General features: G+C 37.0%; 1 protein-coding gene across 6 annotated transcripts in view; it reads left to right on the top strand.

Moving 5' to 3' along the window:
- The window catches only part of LOC131079437 (probable phosphopantothenoylcysteine decarboxylase), a 41,289-nt gene extending 20,695 nt beyond the window's left edge, over nucleotides 1-20,594 (top strand). For all 6 annotated transcript variants that reach the window (XM_058017390.2, XM_058017389.2, XM_058017388.2 and 3 more), the window contains one exon: nucleotides 20,069-20,594. In XM_058017390.2, the coding sequence (XP_057873373.1) occupies nucleotides 20,069-20,332 (264 nt within the window). In that variant the 3' untranslated portion in view covers nucleotides 20,333-20,594. The remainder of the gene's footprint in view (nucleotides 1-20,068) is intronic.
- Nucleotides 20,595-21,324: the final 730 nt, after the last annotated feature.

Genomic DNA, 21,324 nt, shown 5'->3' with positions numbered 1-21,324 from the left:
CTCTTTACATTTCAATGGCTCAGATTGATTTACAATCAATGGCTAGGATTTTAAGATGAAAACCCTAATTAGGGTTTGTTACAACAAACTCCTCTAGCCCTTGAGAAAATTACATTCAATGCATGATAACCAATAGGAAACAAGGGTAGGTACATCAGAGTTTGTGCCTTCGTGCATAAGCATGATTCATCGAATCTGGACATGCTGATGTGGACCTTTTTGACTGGAGGAACAATGACTGGGATGCCACCTTGTCTGGTACTTGCTCTGTGATGACCTTGGTTGATCCTCCTTCTTCCTCGATGTACCCGATGAATGATGTACCCTTTCCTTGGCTCTCTTGTGTTTGATGAGACTTCTTCTTGATTTTGCATAATGGTGATAGGAAGTCATGGTCAAGTCACTCCTCTGATAGCTCATATTGCCTTGAAATGTTTGTATGATCCCCTCTCTGACATTTTGTGATCTCTTAATTTGGTAGAATGAGGACTCTGAGGATAGCTTTCTCTATTGCTTGCAACTCCTTGAACACTTGAAGTCCTTCAACTTGGAAGCACTTTGAGTCCTCTCTCACGCATTTGAAGTGTCCTTGATGATGATGAAACTCGAAGAGGTCGCCCTTGTCCTGGCTTGATCTTCCTCCAACTTGATTTTGTTGATCTGCAAAACAAACAAAAATGGTGTTAAGTACACATGATATATTCATCCTAACATGGTATTTCTCACTTCAAACCATCAACAAGAAGGCATTAGGATCAATTTCGCTTTGGACCCTTTGGAAGGTACATGAGCGAATTAAGCAATTTCACTTAATTCCCTTATCATAACTCATTCTTCAAGGCATTAGACTTCATAATTGTGTTCCCTCTAGGCATAGACAAGTCATTTGCTCCCAAAAATTGCTTAGGAATGGGGTCGTTCAAGGGCTAAGGCAAGGTTCAAGGTCCATTGAAGAAGTTCGCTCTGGACCCTTTGGAAGGGTCAGGAGCGAATTTCTTCCTTTAGGCTCAATTCACACTCCATATTACTTCAATTTGCATTGATCTTCGCCTTTCAATCCCTTTCTCTTGAAGACATCATTTATTCGACCCCCAAAAAGGCCTAAAAAAGGATTTCGCTCTGGACCTTGGGCAAGGTACATGCTTAAAGTGAAATTTGCTTTGGACCCTTTGGAAGGGTCAGAAGCAAATTTGGCAATCTTGGTCAAATTCCTAACTCTTTCAAGGTCCAAGGTCATTCATCTAGGTCTCAAATCACTTTAAGTCATTAATCTTCCCTCAATCACACCATAGGAACAAAGAGTTCGATCCAAACAAGGAGCAAATAGGTGTTTTAAGAAAATTCGCTCCTGTCCCTTTGGAAGGGTCAGGGGCGAATTTGGCGTTTTTGCCCAAATTCTCCATTTCTTCATGTTCCAAGTGCATTTAACTTCTTCAAAGACGCCATGGGAGCAAGGTTTGTGGTCCAAACTAGGTGCAAGAAGGGACCCTAAGAAATTCGCTCTTGTACCCTTGGAAGGTACATGACCCCAAGAGGAATTCGCTCTAGACCCTTTGGAAGGGTCAGGAGCGAAATTTGACAAAGTTGCTCAATTCCTCCGTACTTCATCATATAACTTGGCTTAATTTTACTCCAAAGGCACGTATGAATCAATCTTGCCTTAGTTGAGCCCTGGAAGCATGAGTTTTGGTCTAAAGTAAGAGGCAAAAAGGGGATTTTAGGGAAATTCGCTTGTGTACCTCTGGAAGGGTCAGGAGCAAATTTGATCTTTTGGTTCAAATTCCCCTCTTCCTCATCAAATCTTCAAGTTCAAGCATGTTCAAACTCACTTTCAAAGGTGAATTCAAGTTGATTTTTCTCTAATCCAAGCCTCAAAGTGAGATTTTGTCCTAATTAGGAGAGCAAAAGGGAGCTTAGGAAGAATTCGCTCTTCTACCCTTGGAAGGGTCAGGAGCGAATTTGACAATTAAGCTCAAATTTTCCACTTTCCTCCAAGTTTTCATGCTCAAGCTTCATGTTCTTTGCTCCTTGAAGTATATACCATTGTGCCAGCATGGTGCATTTAGAGTTGGAAAGATGGGTTTGATCTCTCTACATCTAGATTAATATCTTCTCTTTGTGAGCTATTCCTGTGTTTGCTTGGAAATAGTTTCCACCTTTTGCCCTTTTTACTCCTAAATCGAGTTAGACTTGGTTGTGTAAAAATTTAGTTTTGATCTGCTGATGTATCCTTGCATTAGGAAATCAAAGGTTTTGATATGGCTAATTGAGGGGTAGCTATGGTTGTGGAATTTATTTTCATCTATCTTTCCAGTATTCTTTTGAATGTGTTGGCTGGTCCTTTGTTTGCAGATATGAAAATTCTTTTGTTGTGTTCACAGCTTGTGCTTCCTTCACTAGTGGTAGGTGAGGGAAAAACCTACTTAGGTCTTCATGTTCATAATAGGACCCGCAATGCTAAGGGTTATTCTCATAGTCTATATGATGGACTTGAAAAGCACTGAGAGAGGGGGGTGGATCAGTGACACCAAAAATAAAACTACTTCAAACACTAACTGGTAGATGAACTTAACAAAGCTTTTAAACACAATGCATGCAATCCAAAATGATATAACAACATCCACAAAAAGTAAAGCATCCACCATAACACAAGTGTTTGTACGTGGAAAACTTAAATAGGTAAAAACCATGGTGAGATGGAACTCACAAGTTAACTATCTGCAGTAATAGATAACTGACCGGTTAAGGTCTACAAAGTGCTCTGCTAGGAGTGAATCTTGTTAGAGATCCAAAGCTTGATTAGAAGCTTATACCTTGTTAAAGGTAGTACCCTGTTAGGAGTAACCTCGGTGGAGGATTTCTGAATCCAAACTAATGGATCACCCTGTTAGAGGATTTATACATTGAAGCTTGTTAGAGCTTACCCGGTTAGGGGATTTGATTTTGCTGTAATTGTTAGAAAACAACAGGATTGGTTTGATCTATCTGAGTAGCACAAAACTTGCTTGATCAGATCCTTCTAAACATATTCAACACTGCTCTTTTGCATACTCTGCAACTTAACTCTTTTATTTTTACCTTCGCACATAACATAACACTTTCACTTATATCAAATAATTCATTGCGATGTCAATATATAAACATTATGAATTCATGTCGGCCTTAAGAAATCATAACATAATTTCCTAGGTGTAGTGAATCTGGACAAGTGATCATAACTCATCACAAAAATTACCGCCAAGCAGTCGGTGCTAGTAATTCATCATGATTTGTGGCTACTCATCACAAAATTACCGAATACTGGTTGGAACAATCAAATACCAGTTTGAGTAAAACATATGAACCGTTATCCTTGAATCTCCTGTCATGATCTCCGCTTGATCTCCATCTTAATCTCCATCTTGATGTCGACTTAGTATATCCGCAGGTTATCTCTTATACACATACCGGTTATCACAAAGTATCGGTTAGAGATAAACCTCTTAGTATAACCTCTAGCATACCGGTTGTAGTATAAACAACTTGAAGTTATACCGGTAGACAATATAGACACGTGTGTGTATGTGTTTCATCAATGACAACATATGATGAATATATTACAATCATCATCAAGCCAACACTATAGGTTGTTTTTATTCCACTCCTCCAAGTTCTAGAATAATTCGATGCTTTGTCATTTCTATGTAGAGTTATCTATTCCCCCATGGCTGTTCTGATTTATTTAGTACATACTCCTCCCAGTATTCTCTCGGTAGAAGAGGAAATCACTCATATTGGGACAGTACTGGGTGAGTCAAGTGTTTCATAAGGGTTTCCACCCATTTTGTGAACCATGGCTTTTCCTACTAAGATCTGCTCCCTTTCTTGTTTGGATGAAAACAGAGCCATAAAATATCTCTTTGGCATCTTTAGAATTTTAACTCTCTAAGGGTTTTCAGTTCTCCTAAACCTGTAAGTGCAGAAATATTGGGTCCATGGAAAGTTCATATTAATCTGTATATCATGGATTTTTCCTTTCAGCATCCAAAGTATTCCTTCCATTTCATTCATGGATGACAAGACCTTAAGGGTGTATGCATCTCGAGGTAGCAATTGATTTGTTAGGGAAAAATGTTCAACCATGTGCTTTTTTACATGATGTTGCAGGAAATGACAGAGCTCCTCAGTGCCGATCAGTAATTCAGGTAAGGATGCATATGTGGAAGAGAGAAGACATCATGGATAATGATTGAGGCAATGCTCAACGTGCTTTCTAAGAATAAATTAGATCTAGGCTAAGGTAGAGAGGGAGTGAATTGGTTAGCTAATAGGGGTACGCTCTAAAAATATCTATATAACCAAAAGGTGACAATAGGCATTGAGGAAAATAATAGGCTAATGGCAACCATCAAGATTAAGTAGTTGACTGTAATGCCCCAATTTCTTTGTATGAAGGTGTTTGAGTCACTTTGCAACATTGGGCAGGCTTTTGGGCTTTCTCATCTTGTCATGTCTTTCCTTCAACCTTGCTTTCTTGTTTTCTTGATCCTTTTAAATTTTCCAGCTTTTGGGTTTGCCTTTACCTTGTTGTTTCCTTCATTTCCTTGATCACCTAGTTTCCTATGCCTGGGATCTCTAGACTTCCCTTTTCTGACATCCCTTACCTTAGTTCCTTGCACCCCTGCTTCCAATCCCTTGTCTCCTGTGTGGGATTTCAGAGTTTTGTTTCTCTCCTCCCACTCCCTCTAAATGAATTGGTTGCTCTACTCCTTGCAGTATCAAGTATCTTCAAGTCTTGAAATCCACTATATAATAGGCTCTCAAAATTTTCCCTATTGACATATCTAAAGGATATTTGATATTCTAGAACCTCAGACCTTGCCACATCAATGTACTTTTGGGTTTTCTTTTCCCTCATTACTCTAGTATTGGGTATGTTGCATTTCTTATCCTTGCTTATTGCATTGGGTAATTTTGAATTTTGACCTCCCACTCTTCCTTGCATTGGGCATTCCTAAGATTCGATCCTTACCTATCCTAATGAAGCCATTCAAAAGTAATGAAAGATAAACAATGAACACACATGCACAAGAGAACACCAAATTTACGTGGAAAATCCAAGAAGGGCAAAAACATCGTGAGAGTTGACTCACATTATATGAACAAGTATTACAATGTTTGTATTAGGGCTCATTGCCTAGGGAAGCTCATTGATTTTGAAAGGACTTGCAGGTTGAGGTTCACTACCTTAGGGCAAGATATAAGGGACTTTTTAACAAGACTCACTATCTTTGAGAAAGATACATGAAAATATGAGTTGTAATGTATAAGCCTTCAACTTCACTGCATCCAACAATCTCCTTGAAATGTAGCTGCTCTTGACTCATTGCTTCAAGCAACCATTTGACAGTTCAGATCCAATACTTTCACCACTCACTCTTTTCGCTTCACATTTGCATCTTCCACATTCCACTCTAATCCATATACAATCCACACTACTTGCAAATTAAATGATCTTCTATTTATACCATCTGCAAGACCTAAAAACATTAATTAGGTCGACCAAAACAAGGGACAAGGAATGATCCCACTAAGTCAGCCACAAAACATAATTGCGGTGAAATCGGTCCTATCTAAGAGATAGAGAGGACCTAAAACATCTAATTTCATCATCCAATGCAGTCCCAAGCATCACACATGTTGGCACACATCCTCCAAAGTCAGCAACATGGTAACATGTAGCCCTTAACCAATTGGCCCAAAAACACTTCTTCCAAATGAATCTACTTAATGCAAATCCCCACAAGCCATTGTAGGACCCAATTTCAACTCAATACAAATTCCGATGCAAGCATAGACCCCCAAAGACATAGCGCAAGCAAAGAGAACAAGCCCTGTTGGCCAGATACTTGCAGATTACCCTAAAAAGCAACACCAAACACAATGCTACACCAAAAAGATCAACCAACATCATGTGGACCACATGGAGACATTCCGAAAACATCCATCAACACTTCTAGACACATCTTTCTTACTGCCAAGCCAAGACTGGCAAAATCAAATTAATACAGAGCATTTCATTACCGAAATGCCAGTAAACACAGTCAAGAGATAAGACATTGATAAACAGACTTCCGAAACACTTCATCACTTGGAATCTGAATTGAGACACTGCACGAACATTATAAGCATGTCCTCCAAATCGCAACAACAAAGACATCATTGCGGAGCATTCTCCAAACTAGTCCTAAGCAGTCATCAAATTGCTGACATATTACCATAACCAGAAACAATAACTGGAACACCAGGGACTTGAAAAGATAGGAGTGCAATGTCCACAGAGCATACACATTATATCTTGAACCGCAAGGCCGCATCTGTAAATGTGAAGTAATGCAGAGCATTCTTCTAGACTGTCTTCAGCATATTTTCTAGCATTCACACACTTAATCAACTTCTGGAGACCAGAACACCTTGAAATGTCATTTGCTCACTTAGAAGCAACAAATGAGATACTACAACAACTTTTAGTATGCACAAGACCAGCCAGCCATCATCATGTTTCTAATCCTCAACTTAATGCATCTATTCCTCATCTCAATACATCTAATCCTCATCTCAATATGATATTATTATGTTGCCATCTCTGCTATCAATCATGAGCATCACCACCAGCACTGTACATCAACAGTATACTAAATGTAGGCATCAACACCGTCACTATCTTAAGGATACAAGAGCAAGCCTCATATGAACATCTTCATTATCATTGTTCTTCATAAATGGTGAGACATCAACATCATCAACAACATCTCTACTCAACTGCATATCACAACACCATGGCATGCAAGGTATAGATATCAACACCAAGAAGGTAGACATCAACTATGAACCACTTGCACAACACACTTCTGCATTCTACACTAATGACATCATACATTTGATAGGACAATCAACCATCTGGTCATCTCCTTACTATTCATCTGCGTTTCACATTACTGCAACATGCTGGAGTGTAGACATTGGCACCAAGAAGGTGGACATCCATAATAGAGAATACCTTCAACCATCAACCATCTACACCTACACTTGAATCCACAACAGCACCTGAGCTTTACATTATTCAATAATCAACACCATATACATGAGACATCAATCTACACCATCCATCAATCATAACATATCAGCATTATTTACTTCCAACACATACCACATAGCTCACCATCAACATTTCATTAATAACAACACCTAGTGATCTCCATCATAGCAATCTCCATCATAGCTTTGCACACAACTGCACCATAATGACAACACACAATCTCATAACTACATTGACGATTGTTTTTAGTATCCTCAACAACACTTCTCCACAATTTGACAATCACAACACAATACTGAGTATATCATCAATATACAAGCTGAGGGTTGACATCAATGACAACACTTAGTTATCAATGACAACAACTGCCAATAGGGTGCCTATCCATAAGATGTCTACCTGCAGCAACATGATTTGCTGCATTATCTGTAGCTATTTGTACCGCGTTCTCCTCATCCATCTTGGCCAAGACTCCCTTAAAGGCTTCACTGAAAAAGGCATTTTTTGTATTTCTTGAAGCATCAATTGACTTCAAGAACACCGTGGCACTTGAGAAAGAAAAAATCAGTGATTCAATAAATTAAAATTAAAAATCTAAATCACTAAATCAATGGATTTTACAAAGTACAAGTATTTGAGGAAGAAAGAAGAAAATTCAACAATGTTCTACTTCTATCTGTCCAACTATCGGTCATGATGGTGCAACCCTTCTTCCTCCATATGTCACATTGTTCATCAATTTTGGCTTTCACATTAGCCATTTTTTGAGTCAAAATATAGGCCTTTATCTCCTCATCATTAGGGGCTTTGAACCCCACACCACAAACAATAGTGGCACCTACCATATTTTGCCAATAAGGAGACCTAAAACCAATTAAATAAACAAAATAAGTACTCACTTTCAGATTTTCAATGCGACATACTCTTAAAAGCAAAAAAATCATTAGACATAAAAATCAAACTATTTATTTTAAAACAAAAATAATAATATTTACTTGGTTGCATGGAATGAAATGGTGCAGTAGAATAAAAAATCTCCAATTGTACTTTTTGCAACTTCATGATTGCCCTTGTTCCAGCTAATGCTCTCAAGCGATGGTTGGGAGCTGGGAGGATCACATGGAACAAAATATGAATCTATAGTGGAAGAAGATTTATGAATTTGAGGCCCAATTCTAACATTGTCACTATAATTGTCACTACTCAGATCCAGGAAATGGAGGATTGAAGAACTCTCTCCACCAATGGTTGCCATTTCTTCCCTTTGCCTCTTTTTAATATTTTTTTGTTGCTCAAGTCTCTAGTTGTCATTGAACTCACGTACAACTTTAGGGGTGCTATTGTGCATGGTTTAGCATCAGGGCATCAAATGTGTGCAAGGTGATACTTCAACCGATTAATACCTCCCGCATTGTATTTTGTTTTGCAATTAGCATATGTTATTTCACCTTTTTTGTCATACGGATGGCATGTTTCCAACAATATCTTTTCTAATTGGGTTAGACATTATGCTTGAAAATTGGATCAATTTAAAAATGAATAGTAAGCTGCAATAAAGTATAAATGAAAAAAAATTAACATTTACACTTTCTAATTAAATTAAAATAATAAAAAAAGAAAGAAACTAAGAAAAATTAGGGTTTGCAGCTAAAAAATTAAGGAAAAAACAAAAAGGTAGGGTTTCTTCTTTTTTTATTAATCTAAAATAAAATAAAACAGCGTAAAACACAATGGAAATTTGAAAATAAAAAACAAAGAACAACAAATTTTTTTAACTTACCTGTTCAAATTTGCTCCAAAATGAAGAAATGTAGCTCCAAATCAGTGGCGACCTCCTCATAATCCTTCTTAAGCTCCTCTAGATACATTTTTGGAAGCTACTAACTTGCCCAAATGATCTGCAAACATTGTTTTGCCCCCAATCAATTTGCTGGTTTTCTTTCCAATGGCATGCATTTTTTGCTCAAAATGTAGTTTTTCTTTCCTCGCGATTGAAAACAAAATGAATGACTTTTTAGGATGGAGGGGATAATTTATAGTGTTTTTATTTTGACTTGAAAGTCTTTTTTTTGTTTTGTTTTTTATTGCCTTTTATCTCCACCTGTGTGACAGGGTCTTGGGCTCGAGACTCGCCAAGTTTGGCGAGAATTGTAGACTTGCGCAAGCTCGAGTCTTGGGTGCTTGGGTCTCTTTTGACCTGAATTGCTCGTGGACTCGTCGAGTTTGGGCAAGTTCAGACGAGTCTTGTAACTATGCTTGGAAGTATCTTAGATCACTAGAGTCATCATAGCTATGAGGATTTCTTGCAAGAGACATGTTGCTTGGGCAACGAGTTGGTTGGTGATCAAGGGAATGCATGTCATTTCATTTTATGGTGAGCAACACATACTTCATTTTGATATTCAAACCCTTTTGATTTGGCATTGTGTGATGGTCTATAATATGCTTCTAGGATTGCTATCATATAGGGGATTCCAATATGTGACAGAGTTGGAACTAAAATCGATGGAAAGCTAAATTCCACAATTGCTGCTAGTATCAATGAAAAGCTAGGAACTTTGTGAGATGGCATGCACAAAGAATAATTTTGCAAAGAAGAAAAGGAGAGACCCCACTACAAGAGGTGCAAAAAGAGCAAGTGAGAAGGAAAAAAAAAAGCTTCACGATTAGGAAAGGGGGAAGTTTTTGATGGCTCACTAAGAAATTTCATGGCATGTATGGGTGCTTAACATTGGGAACGAATGTCCTTTGTGTCTGAGGAAATCCATTAGACATTGGGCTACAAAGAAAGAGAGAGGGTGAGTGCAAAAGGTAGATGAAATGCATTGACGAACTGGGGTTTCATGGACTACAATGATGAAGAGATATTCACAAAATGGATTTTTTGAAAAGGCTTTAGGAACTTTTGAGCAAATACAATTGGCAATTATAAAGTCAATTCTACAACCGTTGCTAGCATCCCCATTGCTTATGTTAAAATGGGAGCTTCAAACAAGTTATGGGTATCCATCAAAGTTGAAAGGATGGAGATATTTCGTTTGAGGAGAGTGTTTGGGCATGATGGAGATGTAGAGTGTTGTTATGCTAGCATGAATGGGAATCCAAGAACTTTCAATATATTGGGGGTTGATTCCTACGATAGTATGGTATGACAACAACACAAGAGAGCTTAAAGAGTAGGATTAATAGACAAGCTACAGAACTAGGTAAAATTGCTCATAAGATTGGTAACGGCTAAATATTCATAATCAATGGCTTCACTTGTTTGCCATTTCTTCCTTGCCTTAATTAGGTTCATTAGTAATCTATTCCTGATTCAGATAGTATCAAGCAAAGTTCTCAGACTCGGACTCGGCTCTGACTCGGCAAGGCTGACTCGACTCGTGACTCGGCTCGGACTCGGCAATGACTCGGCAAAATAAGAAAACCCTTGAAATTTAGAGATTTTTAACGATTTAAAACTTGTTTCATACACCCATTATTGAATTAAGCTTAAAGACACTATAACATCATCAAATAGAAGCTAATTTGATCACATACATAAACATACATCCATCACATGCGTAGAAATGTAAATTGTAGTTGAAGGAATTAGAAAACATAGATATATAGAGTTATAAATGTTGTCCAATATATATAAAATCCATGACTTCAAATGTTCCCAAACATATATGTAACTCTAAAGTGTAAACAAAAACAAGTCTATGGCTTAGGCTCTGGCTCAGCCTCGTCTATCTGCCTCCTAGAAAGGCGTCTAAGGTATGTCCTGGATGATTGAGTAGCCACTAGCCATAGTCTCTGCCTGTGATGTGCCAGTCTGAGCAGCCATAGGTGTTGTGCTTGATCGTGCTCTATCCTCCTCCTCTGCCATAGCCACAGCCTCAGCCTTTCTGTCTGCTTGGTCAACCCACTCAAGGTCCTCATTAGTGAAGACTGGATCGGTGGACTCAGTGAGCCAATTAGACTGTAGTGTTGCTCCAATGTGATTTGTGCAAGCTTTTTACCTCTTCCTCTCAGCTGGTTGCAAAACTATGGCTTCCTATTTTTCCAGTGTTCCACGGGCGTTGGGGACGAGGGGACGCGTTTCCAGGACGGGGGGGCCAAGGGCCTAAGTTTGGGGACGACAGGGGGACGGCGACGGGGGGGTGGCGGGGTGGTGGTGCTGATATAGTTATACATATACATATAGTACTTGAAAAACTAGTTTTGAAAAGATGTATGACACTATTACAGTATAAGAATTACATTGTCAAATGAGACTATAGGAAATTTGAAATACTAAATCTAAATACCAATTACCAAGATTTCTAAGTTGTGTTGTTATATGGAGCCTAATCAGACTCGTAGGTTAGATTTTCCCTACTTCTATCGGCGCGGTTTCCCCCTATATTTTTCAACGGGGGTTTGGGGGCAGCGCCCCCAAGTTGGGGTCAAGGGGCAGCGCCCCTTGCGCGTTCCCTGTCGCGATACAGGGCGGGGTTGAGGGGCAGCGCCCCGCGAGGCCAAAAAATAATTAAAAAATGTTATGTTTTTTTTACTGCACTGTTTTAAGTGACTCTGGCTGGGTCATGACCCTCAGACTCGGCGAGTCAGGCGAGTCAGGCCCCCTGACCCGTCTGAGCCAGGTCAGGGTCACCGTGACCCGGCAGGGGTCACCCGGCCCGTTGACTCGCGTGACTCGCCGCGAGTCACGGAACTCTGGACTATCAAGTTAATTTTTGAAAAGATGTTGTATATTATGAATTAGGAACAACATCTACTTAATGATTTTTGGTTTATAGTCATTGATTGGTATGGAAAATGATATCCTAGCCTATGGATGCAAACTAAGATCTCAAAGTTCCATAGTGAATCATTGGGGAACACAAATAGGTTCTGCTATAATGCTAATAGGAGAGCTGAATAGTTGGATCTATGTTCCCTTTTTTTGGTTGATTTGAATTGATATAAATGTATGTATGATCTAGGATAAATCATAGCCAAAAGATGACTTGCACCAATAAAAAATTACAAAATAGAAAACCAACACAACAAGCTAGATCTGGAAATAAGACACCGAGAGGAACCTGGATTTGAAAACTGAGCTTGGAAGTGCTGGACGTGAGTGTTGGGCGCCCTAGTCCAAAGGTGACTGTAATTGCAATAGATGACGAAAAATGTAGTCAAAAGGTCTTGTAGGTCTGTCTCACTGAAATTTAGTCTATAAGAGCGAGATAGGGGCATTGAGTGCCTTAGTATTGATGTTTTTGTCCATTCAAAAGTTGTTGCAACTTGTCACAGTGTGTTCAGTGCTCCTGTACCACTTTTTGTTGTCAGATCTGAATCTGTGCACATGTAAATGAGGAAGAAGGGTTGTGCTGCATAAGGGCTTGCTTAAGAGAAACCTCGTGTTTGTTTCCACCTCCACAACAGCTATGATTTATGAAAAAGAGAGCATATCCTTAGAAGGACAGAGGCTAAACGGTAATGGAAAATTCTTGAATTGACAAATATTACCTTAAGTATGAAACTCTTGGCTGGAAGTCTCACACAAGGCTTGATCTTGCTTGAAAGATGTTAATGCTCTTCATCATGGAGAAACACATTAAGATTGATCATGATTGTCGTGACAAAGTTGTATGCTTGACTCCTTGATTGCAGAACTATTCTCAATTGCTTGATTGAATGCTCAAAGAATGTAATTGAATTACTTCTTAGAACTTACTTGAGACTTAGAGTTTAAAATGAGAGAGGGAGTTGTATCTAGATGCAACTTCACGTCTTTTCGAATTTAATCTATGGGGAAGGCCGACATTGGAGAGCAAATTCTTGCTATTTGCACAGCCAACATTTGTATTTCCAAATTCAGAGCCAAATTGTTGAGACGGGCATTGTGTGCCCTAGTCCTAGTAGTTTGGGCCATGAAAAAGGTTGTGAATAGGGGAATGCCCCAAGTTTGGGGAAATGGATCTGAAATTGAGCACAATTAGGCATGAATTAAGTACACATTAGGCACAACCGTCAAAGTGGGTCCAAACTAAGTGAGAAATTGTGAAGGGATACAAATTACGACATTACAGTCATATAATAATATATAAGTTACCAGTTCAGGTTCAGGTTCAGGTCCGGTGGTTCAGTTCGTGGGTTTGGTCAAAATGTTTTTGGGGGTTGGGTTTGTTTTGGGGTCATCAATACAAAAACATATAAAAATCAGAAATATATGCATATTTGCAGCAGTATTTAAGTTCAAAATATGCCACCATATTAATAGTTAAATAACATAGTGAACACACCACCATATTAATAGTCAAATATTAGTCAAACTTGAATGTCATGATATATATTAAACTTTAAAGTTAAAAAAAATAATGTCAAGTGTCAACAGTTAGCCATCATTGATCATTGATCATTGATCAAATATCATATGGGTCATTAACCATATCATCATCATCTATATTATGACTATCTTCTTGTAGGTCATTTGACTTGGGTCTACTTGACATGACAATCATTTGTGATTATGAGCTCTATAGACTGTGGTCTTAGTAGACTGTGTTTGACATTTCATAGATAACAACTTGATGACTATCATATCCATGGCTCTTCATAGAACACTGTGATACATAGGATAATCTTCATAGACCACTATGATCTCTCTTTTGATATGCCTATCATTTGAAGTTTACTATGACTCTTATGATGGCTTCCTTGTACACTATCTTTGTTTAGTGCTGTACCACAAGGTCTTTATGCATATTAAGATTGCTTCTTTTTGAGTTTACAGGACCTTGAAATGTGTCAGGAATTTGGATAAGGCTTAAGGTATCCTTAAAGTATTGAACTGGTGCTAAGGTTATAACATGGTTCTGACCCTTGCTCACTATTATCTACAGATCACTGCCCCTGCACACTTGATAGAGTACTGAAGGCAGCCATTTGATACTCTTGCAGACACAATCTAGTGTCCGTAACAACAATAAACATGATTCATGCATTGTTATAAATTTGATAACATAAGAGATTAAGAATTGATTTATGATTTACCATTGCTATAGATGGATAGCTTACAATAAAAAGTAAAAAGTAATTTTTTTTTTAAAAACATCCAAATTCACTGGCTCGGGTTCATCTGGGTCGAACCCACAGGCTGTGGGCAGGACCGTGGCTGAACCCACAAAGGACTGAACCAGGACCTGGAACCTGGCTTGAACTGGACCGGGACTTGGCGTTGACTAGGGAAGAACTGGTCACATAGAATAATAAAAATGGTGATTTCATGAACCAATACGCTTGTGATATCTAAGATTTTAGATTACCAAATCATGTTATATGCTATCTCATTCTAATCCTAAATAAAACCCTATGTTACAAACTATATTGAATTTGGAATTAATAGCAGTGATAGGTCAAAGATGAGATCTAGATGTCCTTGTTGGAAGTTTCTTAGTATAGGTTTACTATATTTTGAGCTTAGTTAAATGTTTTGTACCTACCGTTAAGCATTAATAATTGAAGGGAATCAGTTAATGAACCAGCATGAACATGCTGCCAAGTTGATCAAGAAATAGATGGATCAAGGCTCAACTTACAGGATTAAGGGGGTCAATGCAATTAGAAAAACAGTGAATATAGATCTTTAACACTCACAGGGCCTATTCTTCCATCTGTTGCACTAGTGAGTAAACAATTTAGATTCTAGAAACTACAATGTAGTTCTATGATTCCTCCCATATCTACAGAATATATTACACCTGAATAGACAGACTTAGGTCAACCAGAATCTTGCAACAGTAGGCTTCATGAATGATATTACGATCTATGCCTCAACTCTTCAAATTTGGGGTAGATGTGTAGGCTGATTTGGGTAAGTAGATTCTGTTTATTTCAAGATACTGTGATTGACACTTTGATTAAGAAGGATGCTCTGCATAGTTAAATACTTGTTTTGACTTCTTAAATTTAATTATATCCATTGCATTTGCTTTGATTACCGCTTACATAGATGGAATGTAATATATTAGCAACTGCAGTTTTCCTTCTTATTATTTTATAAGTTTTTTTCTTACACTGGATAGGGTACAGCATTGAAACATTAGTACAAAAACATATTAAAAAAAAGTCATATAATATACATTAAAATATTAAATACTATTGGTTTTTCTAACTGGGGAATGATAATTAAATTACTTTAAAAGTTTAAAAATATCTATTTACCCATTCAGTATTCATGTGAATGTATCAACTTCATAGAAAGGATCCTTTACAGTTGTGTAGTAAATATCATGATCATATTGAAGCTGTAAATCAAGATTCCTCATGCTTTCTAGCAATATTAGAGCTAGATAGACATCCAGGAGTGCTACTGTCACTGCCACTGCCACACTTTGATGCTACATGAATGGCCACTTCTAAACTAATTAGAAGATCAACAAAATCTTGTTTTTAAATGATAAGCTATCCTCGGAGTTTAGGCAGTTTACATTTTATGCTGCTTATGCTGCTTGAATAAATTAAATAGGGTAGGATTTAGCTAAACAAGCAGGAAAGGCAGCCTCTTGCAAGAAAATGTATGAAGAGTAGTGTTGAAGCCACGGCAGACCCTTTTCTGGAGATGTTTATGTCAGATAAAAAACTTAACTTCTTGCAGTATTCCCAAAGGAATATTTTATGATATTTACCTAATTTTAATCCATTTAAATAATTTTCAAGGGTTAGCTTCACTAACAATAAATATTATGGATTGCTATTTAGTTGTAATATTGAAATTATGTATGCAGTAGTTATGGATATTGAAATCTAGTCTGAACTAACAGATTAAGTAACAGCTCTAAATGATATAAATCCACAGCCAGAAATAAGAGTTGATTCCACAATTAAAATGTATACAGTTGATTCCAGCAATGGTTTGATGAATAGCTAAGCCAGAATATATAATCACCATGAACACAGCTTTATTAAAATGCCAGATTTTATTCATATGAGCGTTGCCCTTTACGCAGTACCGCTGTGTAATTTTCACATTGATTTGGCAAACCTTGCTGTTGATTGATGTCGCTGAAAATTGATACAATTGACCCATTTAGATAGTGGATCAATTCATCCAAATGATCACTACCTCAAACAAGATTCCGACTATAATAATCACTGCAATCTTAAAGAATATGGATCACAAACCAATTATGAATTGCAGATTTGAAAGGATATTTCTTTAATTACATACTGAAAATTAATCCAATATGCACAATGGTGATTTCAGTGTGAGATCACTCCAAGGAATTGTGGGTTTCTATCCTCCAATTCCAGATTTAGAGGATTTTCATCTTTAGATTAATTAAACCAAAGTCTGAAGCTCGAATAAGGAGTAGAAATCAGAGAATAGAATGCATAATCAACATGTTCCCTTCTCTTTGCTTGGCCTATCTTAAACAGAGTTTTTCTCCAAAATATCTCTCAAAATTTTCTTCATGACCTTGATCGATATTTAAGATGAATTATTAAAAATAAATTATTATAGGAGACCTCTTTATTTTATATTTTAACTTGACACACTCTTATTATAATTTTATTTTATAATATCACTTTGTGACATTATGAACCTCTTAATTTATTGTTAAAATTCCATTTTCTTAGTGCAAAGTTTCCAAAATCCACGGAAAATGTATGATAAGCATTTCAGGTTTCAGCTTGGCTCGAATTTGAAAAGGGGGTCATTACAGTCCACCCTTCCCAGGATTGCTTGTCTTCAAGCAGTCACAACTAAGATGTTCTGGAATTTCTTCTCCACTTGACTGAATCTTCTTAGAGTTCCCAGGATCTCAAATCAGCCTTGGAGATTTGTGTGGTCATCCACTCAATGTACTTGGCTGAAAGACATCTTCAAAGATAACCTACTTAAATTACCTCTCCGATTGTCTATAATTTTTTTGCAAAGTTTTTGTAAGTTCCCAAAAATCTTGTTTTACTCCAATTAATTTTTGTCATGCCACTTTGATGTGAATTGAACAATATGTGCAAAGAGTCTATATAAATATTAGTGGCTAATTGTAGGTGGACACTTCGACACTTTATGCTGTAATTGGACTGGTTTGTCCATTAGGAAGCCCCTTGAGTTTTACCTCCCTTCCTTCAGGATGGAACTCCAATTCAAAAGTTTGGAAGTTTTTGAGTAATTTTCCCAATGGAGGACAACCACTGAATAATCAAAATTAAGTCAGATTCTCCTAAACCAACAATATAGAAGTTTGTCACACACTTTATGCTCCTCTATGCCCATTTTAAGCTGACTAATTTATTTGTATGGTATTATAAACACATGAAAAACTGTCACATCAAGTCCTTAAAGCTCGTTAATGTAGTTATGACTGAGTAGCTTTACTATCACAGAGTACTAAAATTCTGCTTTCACATAGAGTCCCTTGAAATCTGAATGGATGGTATCTTGGTGTTTCTGAAAGAGAAGCAAGTGTTCCTCTACCGTTTGGACGTGGTTTAGGTTCATCTTTTTCTTCCTCTTCATTAGAAACCACCTCAATAGAATGAATTTTTCTCTTGCCCATACACTGGTCTCATCTTCTATCTTTGTCTTTAGTGGTATGTTCTTTTGTGGTTGTGTATAAGATTTCCTTTTCTGAAATTTATACTTGGGACTGTAGTCTTCAATCTAGGGCTCTTTTAATAGCTTCTTGTAGATACAATGGATTAGACACCCTAATCAACCTTGAGAGGTTTGGTTAACCCTTCTATGAAAAGCACAATTAATCTTTTTCTATTGCATCAGACACCATTAGAGATGATCTTTGAAAATTCTCCACTTACTTTTCTACTGTTCCCTTTTGCTTCAATTTGGCTAACTCCCTAAAATGAACTTCAGGACCTTTTCTATTAAATCATCCGATCAATCCTTTACAAAATTCATTATGTGTCAATTAGACTACGACCTTGGGTAACTAACCCATGGTACCCCCATTCATGTACTGTGCCTTTCAAGTGTAAGGTGGTCAATTTGGTGTCATCCTTGGTCATAGGTTTTAGAGATAGATGTATCTAATTTCTGTACCGATACACACAGTACACTTACTAGAACCATTAAATGTAGATAGTGTTAGCCTCCCCAAAACATGTTGATGGCCAAGTTATCTTGGTTGGGATCTAGATTCAATTCTTGATCCACTTCTGCCTCTCTTCATATTCTTGTAATTTGCGAGTTATTGCTTCTTGAATCTCTATAGGGAAATTTCTATACTTTGCATAACAGGTGGTAATATCGTCTTGGATTGAAATTTGTGCTTCCCCCATAGGAATTTCTTCCCTCTGAATGAAAGTAGGACAAAGATATCTGTTGACAGATGAAACCATGGTTGTGTGTGACTTTTCTACTTATTGTTACTGTTATAGCCTCTAGAAAAACTTTCTATTTTGATTGTTGGAATTTCTTGTATTATTTTGTGTTTTGTGATGTTATGCCTCATATGTATAACATATGTCCAATCATATCTAACATAAGGTCAAGTTCTCTTTCAAACTATCTGTAAGATCTTTCAAAGGTTTCTTCTCCCTTTTCATATTTACTTTTTCTGCCCCAAATTGTGAAGGAGTTTGTTCTTGGGAATTTGATGTTGATTTTTTCTAATTTCTATTTGATGATCCCTACTGGCTTTGCCATTTGATTGCATAAGAAGGAAATCTCACAAGTTGGCAAGATTTAGCTCTGATATTTATTAAAATATCCCAAGGAATGTTTTATGATATTTATCTAATTTTAATTTGCTTCAATAATTTCCAAAGGTTAGCTTCACTAACAAAATTAAATATTATTGGTTGCTATTCAGTTGTAATATTGAAAATATGTGTGGAGTAATTATGGATGATAAATCTAGTTTGAGGCAGAAGATTAAGGAACAGTATTAAATGATATAGATCTGCAGCCAGAAATAAGAGTTAATTCTACAACTAAAATGTATGCAGTTGATTCCAACAATAATATGATGAATTTTTTAAACCAGAATATATAATCAGCATGAAATCAGCTTATTAAAGTGACAGATTTTATTCATGCAACCATTGCCCTTTACTCAGTACTGCTGTCCCCTTCCTGTAAAGATTTGTTAAACCTTGTTGCTGAATGATGTCGTTACAAATTGATACAATCAGTCCATTTAGATAGCAGATCAATTTACCCAGAAGGTCAGTTACCTCAAATTAGATTCAGACTATATTAATTGCTGCGATCTTGAAGAATATGGATCGCTGTAAACCAATTATGAATTGTAAATTTGAAAGGATATTTCTTTAATCACAAATTGAAAATTAATCCAATTTGTACAATATGATTTCAGTGTAAAATCATTTGAAAGAGTTGCGGTTTTTCATCCTTAATCAAAGTCCAATGCTCCAACAAAGATTAGAAATAAAACAATAGAATGCTTAATCAATATGCCCCCTTCTCCTTGCTTAGGATCTCTTAAATAAAATTTTCTTCCAAAAGGCATAACTCTCAAATGTCCTTCACGATCCTTCTTGATATGGAAGCTTAGCGATGCCAGGCTTTTCCATGCATATTAAAGCACTTATTTTGATATTGGTGTGTTATTCTTCTTTTTTTATTGGTTGGATACGTCACAAAAGCATGATTCTTGTATTTCTTGTTAGCTTTATAAATTTGCATGTCAGATATCAGTATTGTTGAGGCATTTGGAACGAGCATGCTAAGCTACCCAAAAGCTGCATTACAAACCGGGTTAAGCCACCTAGCCTATTTATCAGCTAACGGTTTGGTTTTTGTCTTCTGACTTGGATTATAAATCCTGCTTTTGTTTGTCTTGGTATGATGCCAAATTGAGTCTAATATGTATATCATTTGACGTCGATTAGAATTAACGCGTAGTGTTTGCTAAAAATATAGCTCTAATGGGATAGTAGATGGTGATGCAAATTTTTAGATGTACATTGTATCAGACAACTAGGTGATCAGGTGAGTTGGACATCTGTCAATTGAAATTTTGGCATCTGCAGGTAGCAGGTGGTCTATGTGACAATCTTTTGACCTGCATTGTACGTGCATGGGACTTTAAAAAGCCTCTCTTTATAGCTCCTGCAATGAACACTTATATGTGGAACAGCCCTTTCACCCAACGGCATTTGGACGTACTTACTGAAATGGGAACATCATTTATCCCACCAATATCAAAGAAGTTGGCTTGCGGTGATTATGGAAATGGTGCGATGGCAGAACCTTCTGTGATAGATACTACTCTCAGGGCTTCCTTTGATGCTTAAGAAATGCGGAGTATGTAATAGCTATTTCAACACATTCAACACATTCATTTAATGAAGTGAGAGTTCCATGGTGCCATTGACTGGTATAAAGTTAGATGTATCCGAAGTAAACTCAAAGAATCATATGGATTTAACTTTTCTTCTAATTTATCTTCCCCTCTGGTTATATTAAGTCTGCTGGTTGGTTCCTGTTTATGTCATGTTTCCAACTGAGATGTAAATAATGTGAGTTGGGAATAGTGAATTTAATGATTCAAGACCATGTGTTGATTTAATTGGTATGCGTCATGAAGGATCTAACTGAACTGAGTATTTCATTTAAAGTATACTTAAAAATTGAGATTCTATAGAGGGACATCTAATTTCTCCTCCCGAGGAACTATTGCTGCCTTTGAGTGAAAACTTGAGGTTAGCAATTCTCGAGATGATTATTTTGGGTGATTCTACTGAAGTAGAGTAATTTACACTGCATAACTAATCTTAATTTTTGTTAGCTAATGAAGACCAAGGCCATTGCTATTCAATCTTAGGACATTGAGAAATTGGAAACAGCTCTTACATTTGTAATGAGATACCAAAATAATGAGAACAAGTGACATGTAAGATGAGATGACAAAATTTTTTATATGGTTTGACCTGCTAATGATTGTGCAACAAAAAAATGTTAGACATGAGTTTTGTGGTTTGCATTCATTGTTTTTTATTTTTTTGTTTCGTAAACTATTAGAGGTTACAAGTGGGATGTCCTCCCCATTCAACACATTCAACTTCTTGTAACCTCCTCCCCATTCAACTTAGAAGCCTCATAAGCTACATAATGAACTCAAGTCAACATAAAAGCCACACAGATGCCATTTTAAGAGATTTGAATATGGATTTCCAACATGAGAACCTTATGGCCTTGCTTATTGAACACAGCCCTATTGACTTTTGCATTCATTGTCGTTGCTTGGGTACCATTTGCTTCCTATCTATCACAGTAGAGCACCATT

This window comes from Cryptomeria japonica, chromosome 8 (genome assembly GCF_030272615.1).
Source record: "Cryptomeria japonica chromosome 8, Sugi_1.0, whole genome shotgun sequence".
Classification (NCBI taxonomy): domain Eukaryota; kingdom Viridiplantae; phylum Streptophyta; class Pinopsida; order Cupressales; family Cupressaceae; genus Cryptomeria; species Cryptomeria japonica.
The sequence above is the reverse complement of the archived record's forward strand: the minus strand, read 5'-3'. Positions and strand labels throughout refer to the sequence as shown.